At 37.3% G+C, this 12,150-nt stretch overlaps 1 protein-coding gene across 1 annotated transcript; it reads left to right on the top strand.

Moving 5' to 3' along the window:
- Positions 1-8,221: 8,221 nt before the first annotated feature.
- Positions 8,222-11,885, top strand: LOC127851504 (membrane-spanning 4-domains subfamily A member 18-like). The gene is made up of 2 exons (XM_052385313.1): positions 8,222-8,431; positions 10,245-11,885. Exons 1-2 carry the CDS (start codon positions 8,380-8,382, stop codon positions 10,613-10,615), a joined length of 423 nt encoding a protein of 140 aa, XP_052241273.1. The 5' UTR covers positions 8,222-8,379; the 3' UTR covers positions 10,616-11,885.
- The last annotated feature ends 265 nt before the right edge of the window (positions 11,886-12,150 follow it).

The following is a 12,150-nucleotide window of genomic DNA, read 5'->3' as shown; positions in this document are numbered from 1 at the left end:
CCGAAAGAAACATGTTAGACAAATATTGTGGAAACTAGACTTATAATGACACGTTATAATACATTATTTGTTAGATCTTGGACTACATTATGATTTAACGAGTAAGACAGACACTATAGATGTTTTTGTCATATCTATTCATACGATAGAACGCTTATATGGTGTGATATTAACATAAACAGCAGAATTAATTTTGCTTTAACAATTTCAGATTAGTTCACTACAATACTTTAAAGTTGTACAGAGCAACGCTATTATAGCCTGCTAAATATAATAATACAAAGGGTATTAAGGCAAAATGTCCTATCTATTAATCTTAATAGAAAAATGCATGTAAATGTTATAATGTAATCGTATTTCACTACAATACATTACAGTTGTAAATAGCAACGCTATCATAGTCTGGTATACTTAACAATTAAAACGGTATAAAGGCCTCATATCATATTTATTATCCGTATTACGAAATGTATGTAACAATAACCAACAATCATGTAAACATAGTTTGCGTATGGTTTCTGTAATATACCAAGGAACATACATAGTACATCAGACATATTAACAGTTTCAGCAGAAACACATAGAAAACACGAAATATATACAATTCAAGTACAAAGAATCACATAGAATGCATGTATTTACAGTTGCACACGAAACACATTGTGCATCAATTTTACCATGTCAATTTCTATACATTACCTCATTTCTAAAAAAAAATGCTTTATGAATATAGGTTCCTAAGTTTCTAAGTATATTCTCATTTTCGGACTTTATAAGATCTACAAATTTAGCCGTGCTAGGTCTAAACCAATATTTGCTGCCAATATATTTTTTCTAATGTCAGTATACATTACACATTCCATAACAAAATGATATTCATCCTCAATTGTATTGCATCTTGCACATTTTCTATCACTATTGGGGTACTCAAGGGTCTGGTCCATCGACCGGCCTCAATATGCAATCTATGCGATGAGACTCGAAAACGAGAAAACGATTGACGAAACTTACTAATATTAAAACATTCGAGATATGGTTGAAATCTAAAAGATGAAATTGTGTTGTAGAATAATGTAAACACGTGAAGATAAAACAAAATAATGTTGGGAGAACTTTAAATCCTACCCTTTTTTTCAGGTGAGTGGATTCGATATAAAGCTGTGATATGGATATATATATACTCGTTTAGATTTTTTAATTTGTCAACGCAATATTAGGATAAATGTATTACTTTAAACAGATCATTAAGCAAAAACGTGTTTAAAGTAAAACATTTATCCTCATATTGCGTTGACAAATTAAAGAATCTAAACGAGTCTTCAAATGCGTAATGAAATAGGACCTTTTGCTTTAATGGGCATATTGACAGCAAATGCAGTATATTGGCAGCAAATGCAGTATCATGTTTTTAAATGATCTTTTAGTTGGAATTTATCTTAAGTAATTGATTAAATCATATATATTGTTTTATATAAATGAGAAAACATATTTACTTTCCTAATAGTGAAACTTCGTTCAATCTGACAATGTGTGGGAGTGGGAAATATATTGTTGGTATTGTTCGTGTTGTAAGTAGATAGAAGACAGTAATGGTTTTGCGCGTAAAATGCACGCGTTTCTACTTTTTGCATTTGTTTGCGGAGTAATTTGTAAATACATTGATCTGCTTTTCAATGTGTGTATTCGGCTTTGGTAAGATATGGAGAAGGAGAAAAAGCGCTAATTGTTGATTTTTAATAAGGTAGCGTTTACTCGATTTTTAGGTCAGTTTCCAGTTCGTGTCAGATGGACCATAACACGATCCGGTTCCACTGCTGAATGAGTATGGCGCAACGTTAACGGATCATATGAAGATTCCTCAATGTAGCCGTTCCGTGGAGGCTGAACATCGTTGCGTATTAAAGAAATTAGAGCGACTGAATAATGTTTTTTATATTTATGTGTAAGAAATGCCTAATTTGTCCATGTATAATAACAATTTACAAGAAAATATATTTTGTTAGATTAACAAGGAAAATAATGATGATTTGCAAGATGATGATGGTAATGGTGGTTGTGGAAATGTTGCTGGTGCTGGTTGATGTGGTGGTGGTGGTGATGGTTTCGATGATGGTGTTGGTGATGGTGATGATAGCGGTGATGATGGTTATGTATGTGATGGTGGTGGTGATGATGGTGTTGTTGGTGTTTGTGATGGTGGTGGTGATGGTTGTGGTAAGAGTTGTGACGGCGGTGGTGATGGTTGTGATGGTGGTGGTGATAGTGATCACGGTGGTGGTAATGCTGGTGGTGGTGATTGTGGCGTAGGTGATGGGGTTGATGGTGGTGGTAGTGATGTTGGTGATGATGGTGGTGATGATGGAGGTGATGGTTGTGGTGTGATAGTGGTGATGGTTATGATGGTGTTTGTAATGACGGTGGTGGTGATGGTGGTAGTGATTGTGATGGAGGTGATGATGATGGTGGTGATTGTGATGGTGGTGGCGATTGTGATGGTGGTGGTGATTGTTATGGTGGTGATGATTGTGACGGTGGTGGTGATGGTGGTGATGATGGGGAAGATGGTGATGGTGGATGGTGGTGGTGATGACGATTGTGTTGGTGATGGTTATAGTTGTTGCGATGGTAAGAATGGTAAACGTGATTGTGGTCGTGATATAGATGGTAATGTTGGTGATGGTGGTGAAGGGGGCGATGGTGGTGGTGATGGTGGTGATGGAAGTGGTGAGGGGTGATAGTGTTAGTAATGATGGTAATGGTGGTAATGATCGTGGTGATTGTGATGGAGGTGGTGGAAATGGTAATGGTGGTGATGTTTGTGATTTTTGTTATGTTGTTGCTGATTGTTGGGTTAGCTCTGGTAGTGGTGGTGATTGTGATGGTGGTGGTGGTGACATTGGTGGTGGTGATTGTGGTGTTGTTGGAGATATATGTGATGATGGTGAGGGTGGTGATGGTGGTGGTGATGGTGGTGGTGATGGTGGTGGTGTAGTTTTTAGTTTGAAGTTTTTAGGATGATGGTGGTTGTGCTAGTGGCGATGGTTATTTGAATGGTGGTTGTGAAGGTGGTGGTATGGGCGATGATGACGACGATGATGGTGATGGACATGATGGTAGTTATGGTGGTGTTGGAGGTAATTTTGATGGTGATGGTGATGAAATTGATGATGGTGTTGGTGATTGTCGTTGTGGAGATGATGGTGGTGGTGATGGAACGTGTTGTGATGGTGATGGTGGTGTTGAACGTGGTGGAGGTGGAGATACGGTGGTGATGGTCATTGAAGTGGTGGTATTGGTGATGGTGCAGGTGATGGGGAGGTGGTGATGGTGATGGATGTGAGGTTGGTGGTTTAAGTGGTGGTGGCGCTGCCGATGATGATGGTGGTGTTGGTAATGGTGGTTATGGTTGAGTGGTGGTAGTGATTGTGAATGAAGTCGTGGTGGTGCTGGTGGTGTTGAGAAGGTGCTGATGGAGATTATGGTGATGATTGTCGTATGATATTGGTGGTGATGATGATGATGGTGATAGTGGTGGTGATAGTGAGTTTGTTGATGGTGGTGATGATGGTTATGGTGGCATTGGTGAAGGTGGTGGTGGTATTGGTGGAGATGGTCCTTGTGATGGTGGTGGTGGTGGTGGTGATGATGGTGATTATGATGGTGGTGGTGATGATGGTGGTGATGGTGGTGGCGATGATTGTGGTGATAGTGATATTGGTGGTGATGGTGATATTGGTGGTGATGGTGATGGTCGTGATTGCGGTTAATTTGTGACGTTGGTGGTGATTGTGAGGGTGATGATTTGGTGACGGTTGTGATGATTGTGATGCTGATGGTGGTGGTCTTAGTTATAGTGATGTTGATGATGTTGATGAGATTTATTGTGGTTGTAATGGAGGAGGTGATGGTGGTGGTGAATTTTGGTGATGGTGGTGATGGTTGTTGAGATGGTGGTGCTGATGGAGTTGTTGATGGTGGTGATGATTGCAGTCGTTTTGATCTTAGTGGTGGTTGTTTCGGTGGTATGATGGTGATGGTTGGTGTTGAAGTGATGGTGGTGGTAATGGTGGTGGTTTTGGTGGTGGTGATGGTATTGGTGACAAAGATTGTGGTAATGGTTGTGGTGATGATTGTGGTCGTTTTGATGGTAGCGGTGGTGATGATGGGTAGCGGCGGTGATGATGGTGGAGGTAATGTTGGTTATGGTGTTGATGATGGTGATATTGGTGGTGATTGTAGTGGGTTATGGACGGTGTCGGTGATTATGATGTTGGAGATGATGGTGGTGGTGTTGGAGACATTGATAGTAATGACGCTGATGGTTGTGATTTGGTAACGGCGGTGATGATTGTGATGCTGATGGTGGAAGTGTTAATTATAGTGATGTTGATGGTCATTGTGGTGGTGATGGTGGTGGTAATGGTGGTGGTAATGGTAGTGGTGATGGTTATTGTGATGGTTGTGGTGATGGTGGTGGTGGTGATGATCGTGATCATTTTTATGGTAGTGGTGGTGGTGATAGTGATTGTGGTGGTGATGATTGTTGTAGAGTTGGTGATGGAAATAGTGGTGATGGTGGTGTTTGCGGTGATTATGGTGTTGATGGTGATATAAATGTAGGTGGTTTTGATAGTGGTGTCGGTGGAGTTGGTGATGATTGTGTTGGTGATGGTGGTTGTGGTGGTGGTGATGTAGATTGTTGTGATGGTGATGGTGGTGATGGGAAAGGGGGTTTAATGCATGTGGGTAAAGTGTCGTCTCAGATTAGCATGTGCAGTCTGCACAGGCTTGTCAGGAACGACACTCCGTCTAAACTGGATTTATGCTAATATGACTTGTTTCAATAATGTCAAAGTATGAATAATTTAAAAAGAAATCCATTCACCCATCCTATTTTATTTCAAAATACGAATGAACATCTTAAAACTGTTTTTGTGATCAAAATATCTGATAGATCTATCAAAAATGGTCAAGGGGTAACGTCCACATCTCATCATGTCAATTTTCATTGCCTCAGCCGATGGCTTGAGCATAATATTATTTTCGCAGCCGATGTCATGACCATCTAATAAGTAGTCACGGCCGTTGTCTTGAGTCGTTTTTCAAACCCCACTCGAATTTAAACGTTGATAAAAATGTTGTGTGTTCATGTGGGATGCTGTAATTTGGAATAACCGAAGAGAAATGATTAAAGATTTCAATAAAATGTTGTTCATATTTATCTTTGGTCTAAATCCTGTGTAAGTAGAGTTTGACAGAGTGGTGAATTTTGTTTGATTTTTGACCACATTCTAACGGATTTCTTTAAAAGTAAGCAGCTAGGAAGGTAGGGATTACGTTTACAAAGTCCTTCTTACAAAGGCTCTCAAAGAACACACGCAAACCTGCTCAATTCAATACGTAAAATATAAAGAATAGGGAAATACTTACACTACGCTTTTAACCGACATGTATACAGTGTCGCAGCCGATGGATGAACCACAGACGATGCGTTAGTCGATTGCACGGTGTGATTTATTGTATGTGAAATGTATCACACAGAGAAAACATCGCGTGGACACTTGAGAACGTCAACGTTGTACCAATATGCTTCCGTTCAGATAACATAGCTTTGCTGTGTACGCTGTTTTGTATAAACATAGATATTGCCATTTCCTAAACATAAAACGTACAGGTATCTGCCTTCTAATCATCAATACATTTGAGTCGTGTTCTGAGAAAACTGGGCATAATGCATGTGCGTAAAGTGTCGTCCCAGATTAGCATGTGCAATCCGCACAGGCTAATCAGGAACGACACTTTCCCCTTTTATGGTATGTTTTGTTTAAAGGAAGTCCCTTCTTACCGAAAATCTTGTTTAGGCGGAATGTGTCGTCCATGATTAGCCTGTGCGGACTGCACAGGCTAATCTGGGATGACACTGTACGCACATGCATTAAGCCCAGTTTTGTCAGCACGCTTCTCATTTATTGGTATTTATAAGCACCAGTACGACTGATTGCCACCATGTACAACGAAATCAGATGCTTGTATTGAATAAGGGGGCGTATAAGAAATTAAGTGCCGTACAAATGCTCGTAACATGCATCGCTTCGTTTACATTTGAATTTGAAACAAAACTCTCAGTGTAAATGGTTTGTAAACGCTTGAAAGAAAAATGCATATGCTTGATGGCTAATGGTTTGCGATCATTTCAACTGAAGGATTGGTCAGAAAGAGCTTAGAAGAGAAATAATCATTTACACCGGTAATACATAAATGGTCTTCCAAAAGCATGTGAAATGATATCGTTTGAAGTAAACAGTATGCTTTATGTTTTTAATTTGTTGGCTATATCATTTTAGGAAAAGGTAGATAAGCTTTGGCGTGGTATTTTACAAGGATGTTCAATAAGTCGTCGATACCATGGACACTATAAATATTGCATCATATTATCCGTTCGTGTCAGTGCAATAGTTTTAGCTTCTCTAAATTTTCGGTTTCTTTATGTGTTGTCTTTAAATTTTCGGACACCTGTATATTTTCGAACACTGCTCATCAGTGATCAGCTTCAAGGAGGAAGTCCAGTCCATCTCCCTCAAGTAACTGATAGTATGGACGTTTTTACCTGCAAGGTATAATAGTATTTTTTAATATTCTCTTGTTTCGTTGAGCATTTTTAATCTCACTGTAAAAACTTTCTCACACCGCCATGCGCCTGTACGAGGATACGCCAGATGGTGTCCGTACAATAAGGAAGAAGAAGAAGAATATTTTGAATATTTTTCGTATCTAAATTTTCGTGACCGAAAACTTGGAGTTATTACGGTTATGATTGTAATTATGACTACACTGACTCACGCATTCAATGCTTAAAGCTTCAATTCAAGATTCAATTTATATTTTGGAAATTTAAACAAATACTGATTGTAACGCCTTGTACATGTACATGCCAAAATACAAAAACATTATTTTAGTCTGCTGGATAAGTTAACGTCGTCTGACCTATGACGTTAAGAATAATTAATGAATATAAATGAACTTAACGAAAAATATAATGCGACAGCCAAGAAGTCGTCTGAATAACTTTTTTCGAATAAATCAACCCAAAACTGTCCAGTCTTCATAAATGAAGGCAGTCGGAAAACGTTCTTAGCGTAAGAATACGCATTTCTTAAAATATTAAAATCATAAAATGAATGGCCAATTGAAGAGGGTAACAACTATAAAGTGTGTAATAGTATATTGTTATGAGTAATTCGTTTATTTTCACGGTTCATTCCCATCGACACTGGGTGATATAGATTGCCATTAATGCTTTTGGCAACTGTGTATTTGTTCTATTGTTTCTACTGTATACTGAACCAATTTCATGTTCAGGGTAAGGTAAAACATACAATAGAATAACTAATAACTTAAACTGACTTGTTAAATTAATTGCACTAGCAAACTCAAGCTAACATACTCGAAGTCCATATTAGTACCGTCACTGACGACTAAGTATGGGTTAAAAATGTAAAGGGACCCAAAAAACTGTGGACAAAGGCCACCGGTACAATATGACAATAGTGGTCAAATCATTCAGCTTAAAGTAACAACACTTAGTCAGTGACTGACTATTTATTGCTATGTTTGTGTTACACGAAAGTCATGGTTTTATTGGTTGTGGTTGATTGAACGGGTTTTCAGAAGATGACGTTCTGGTCATCCGGGACCTAATTTATATTGTTTTGTTTCTTTCATTTTCACTTTCAACACCATTAAAGCAAGGCTTTGATTGGTCCAGTTAAAGGTTGTCACTGCGTGACCTTCTACGGGTCGTCCTGCGATCGTAATGCACAGCAATTTATCATTTGATCGATTAGATTGCTTATTTCGCAACAATAATTTACTGTCATCGATAATTCTCACAAGCCAAAGACATTATATATATTGCTTCCAAGATGACATCTGAAAATTGTTGACAATCGAAATTTGTCCCTAACCAGCTAACAGATGAGCAAACCACGTTAAGTATATTCATCGTGGTTTATGTGTAAAAAGCTAGCAACACATATTGATTAATGCGTTTTAAACAACATACCGTTTTCCTCATTTTAATTTTTTCAAATGATGAGTATCAATGTTCAAATCGATATTTTTTTACGTACTTCTTAAGCCAGAAGTAGTATTCTGCTCAATTGAATATAATGTTAAGATTCTTTATGAATGTTAAATATTGTAAATATTGAAACTCAGATTAGTCTCGAGGAAATCTTGATAGTACACTTCCTGAAGCGCTTACTTGTTGCATTGCAGAAATTGAAACACTTAGCACTTGACAATCGAGCAGCTAGTATCAGTGATTTGAAATTTTATGCGAAGGTTTATTCATTATCGCTGAGTCGGAACACGTTGAAAATGAATATCTTCGTCTTTCTAGTTCTTTGTATCGCCTGTGCGACACTCGTTGGTAAGTAACGTATTTATATTTTGTATTATCTTCGAGTACTATATGATTTATAAAAAGGTACAATGCACTGCTTACACTTTAGAAAGTGGACATGGAAAGTCGTCCCGGTTTTTGAAATTTTAAATTATTTAATATAAAACACGATATTATTTACACAGTTCGCTCTGAACGTACGTATGGCTACCCAAAATGTTTTAAAAAATTGGTTCAACTAGATGTTTCTTTAAAAATACAAAATTCTGCATTGAAAAGGGCGCTCAAACATTTCCTTATTTTTTTTAAATAACCGTCTTGTCAAAACAACTAATCCACAAAGATCCAATAATTAAATGGTATGATTGAGTTTACTCGACACAGTGCTAAACTTCATTCCCTTTAATTAGCATGTTATTCTTTACAATTTTATCATTTAAGTTAAGGGTCCTTTGAGTGATGTCCAAACCAACCTCCAAATGTTGTATTTTTCTACAACAATTATTTGTTTTTAAAACTCTTAGCGGACATTATTTTTGCCGGATTCTTGAAAAACTTAGCTTACCGTAATGTATGTGTGTAAAGCGTCATCCCAGATTAGCATGTGCGTAAAGTGTTATCCCAAATTAGCCTGTGCGGTCCGCACAGTCAACTCAGGTACAACACTTTTCATTTACACTGGATTTTTGTATAGAAGCGAAAAGTGTCGTCCCTAATTAGACTGTGTGGACTGCATAGGCTAATTTTGGATTACACTTTACGCACATGCATTGAGCCCAGTTTTCCTAGAACGCGACTCATTTACATAACATGAGAAAGACTATGATCAGTCTGAGTACAGTTCGTATTGAATGCTATGTTCTATCTTCATTAATACTTGCCTTGAAGCCTGCGTCTTTAGATCTTTTAAGAATGTATCTGACCCTTATCTGACGTAACAAATGATTAATTTAAGTATCTTGAACCGAAATGCAAGAAAGTCAATTGTAATTACATTGACATAAAAATGTCGATTCAAATGTCGATTCAAATGTTGCCAATCAAATGATGTGACAGGGACCATACATGTCGATTTACAGCGTTGTATAATAAATAAATTTGTTTCAAAAGACAAACACCATTGAAATAAATATTATAATTTTTGGTTTGCAAAAATCTTATACGTGATTGTCAAATGAACAGTTAAATGACTCTCGAGCCCAGATTCTTCGGTCGCCACAAAAAAATCCACATCTTGGACCCTAAAAGGCCAAGATCTTTCACACACCCTTAAGGAACATTATGTCAGACATAAATATCTGTACCGGGAATAAATGACCATATACTGCTCCATGTTTTGACCATAATAAACATTAATCTAAATATAAGTAATTCACTAGAATAAAAACTTGTCAATGACTTTGTTATATATAAATAATATGTACACACTTATGTTATCAGTAGTTAGACATAAAGTGTATTCATTCTACGCAGATGAAACTGAAGTAAAATGAATAAGATTTCGTTGTAATGCAAGGCTTTAAAAAAGTTTATTTGATTGTAGGGATAGATGTGTATACCATTATAGATTGGACAGCATCAAATAATAGTTTTAAATGTGCGTTCCCTAAAATTATAAAATTTAGCAAATTATACTGGGGATGGAATACGCCCGATGCATGATTATTTCAATAAAGCTTAGTCAAAAGTTAACTTCGTAAGATTTGCCGAAAAAGCCTCCTTTTAGTAGCGTTCATAAACCACGCTCGCTGCCTGTCGAACAGAAAGGCCATACATGTGAAGCCAATTATTTTTACAACTATTGTCATATTATGTCTATATCAATGTTACACCGTTGTAGCTGCGGCCGATGCCAGCGCCATTAAGACCACAACGACAGTCACTAACAACATAATACCGCGTAGACCAACTTCTCTAACCAACATCACGGACCCTCCAGACAACTTCACAACCCTTCCAACCAACATCACAACCACTCCAAACAACATCACAACCCGTCCAACCAACATCACAACCACTGGACCCAAGACACACATAACCAGACACACAGACAAGCCTACAGCGACAACAGCGGTCCCCAAGAAGGCCACGAAGTTCCACGCCCTGTCCTTCGGAGCGGGCATCATCCTCGGCTTCGGAGTTGCGCTCATTGCTTCCCTCATTATCTATTGCGTCTTAATACGGAAGCGCGCCGGATACGCTTCCATGTAGGTTAGGACATTCACATGAGATGCGTTCAGGGAAAACTGGGCTGTATGCATGTGCGTTAAGTGTCATCCCAGATTAGTCGGTGCAGTTCACTGGATTTTAGCTGAGAAGAGACTTCTTTGAAAGGAAGCATTCACTAAAATCGGAAAGTGCACTTCCCAATAAGCCTGTGCGTACTGCACATGCTAATAAGGGATGACACTTTACGCACATGTATTCATGTGCCCTGTTTAACAGAACGAGCCTCATATGAAATTGATACGCTTTCGCGGCGGAAATTATGGTCAGTTTGTGTCCTTGTAATCGTGTTAACACTAGGGTAATTCGATTGTTCTGAAAACAAGCGTTCTTCAAACACAGTGTGATGTTATATATTGTTGTTTCACAATTACTTTCATAAAATTACGAAAAAAGAAAACGTTGCACTGAAGTTTAGAAATAGTTATAGCTTTGTCATGATTTTTTTCAACATAAAAGTAGCATTTTTCTGTAATATAAAAAAAACACTAACCTGAATCAACAATACATTTTAATATAAACAATATTAAAGTACAAAATGAATCGCGAGACATTATGAAAACTGTAACAAATTCTCGTGTGATGCGTCAACGAATTTCGTCGCATTTATGTATACTAGATATCATTGTTCGTGGTAAATTATAATTGTTGCCGCTTAAAATATATACACTTATGATTAATGTAAATTGTTTATATTATATTTTCCTTGAATGCGGAAGATTTGTTTGAAGTAGCTTTTAATGAATCGTAGAGACAGCTTTTTGAATTTGTTTGTATATGACTGTTTTGTGTGCTCGTTAGTAACTGCTAAATTTGTATAATCCCTTTGTATTGCATTTGGCTCATTCATCATGACATAATACGTATCAAACAAACATAGTTTTTAAATTTCCCCCCAAATTAGTACGTCTTTCGCATGCAATTCATATCTCAACAGATTTGGCGTTTGTGAATATTATTCAGATTCTACTATGGTATGCAAATGCCACAATTAGTGTATGAATATTGCCATCGGAGTCGCGTTTTGTTATTAAAGTGTGCAACTACAAAATATATGAGATGCTTGATTATTATTTTTTCTAACCGGATTGGTGTGAAATCATGTACGCATTATTAAATGACTGCACGAAATATTGGAACTGATACGTGAATTGTTGAAAGCTTTTGGCAATCTTTTTTAACAGTAGTGTTCTTTTACAAAAATAGATTTTGCTGCCCTATAAACTGATATTATACAATAAATATTTATACTCGACTGGTTGAGTTGGATGAAAAAGTTAATCACATGAAATAAATGTCTCAAACAGGCATAGCAGCAGCCGTGAAGCGTTCGTAACAACATTGTTAATGTAAGTTGCAAAAAAACAACAACACCCAACAACCAAACACCTAGCTTTTGGTTTAAGTGAGATTATACGATTTTTATGTGTTAAAGTGTAATATATTGATAAAATATGATACAAGAACACAAAATAGACAAGAAACATTATACATTGAAGACGAATTTCATAAAATGCAGC

This window comes from Dreissena polymorpha, chromosome 11 (assembly GCF_020536995.1).
Source record: "Dreissena polymorpha isolate Duluth1 chromosome 11, UMN_Dpol_1.0, whole genome shotgun sequence".
In the NCBI taxonomy this organism is placed as follows: Eukaryota; Metazoa; Mollusca; class Bivalvia; order Myida; family Dreissenidae; genus Dreissena; species Dreissena polymorpha.
This window is presented reverse-complemented; position numbering and strand designations above follow the sequence as displayed.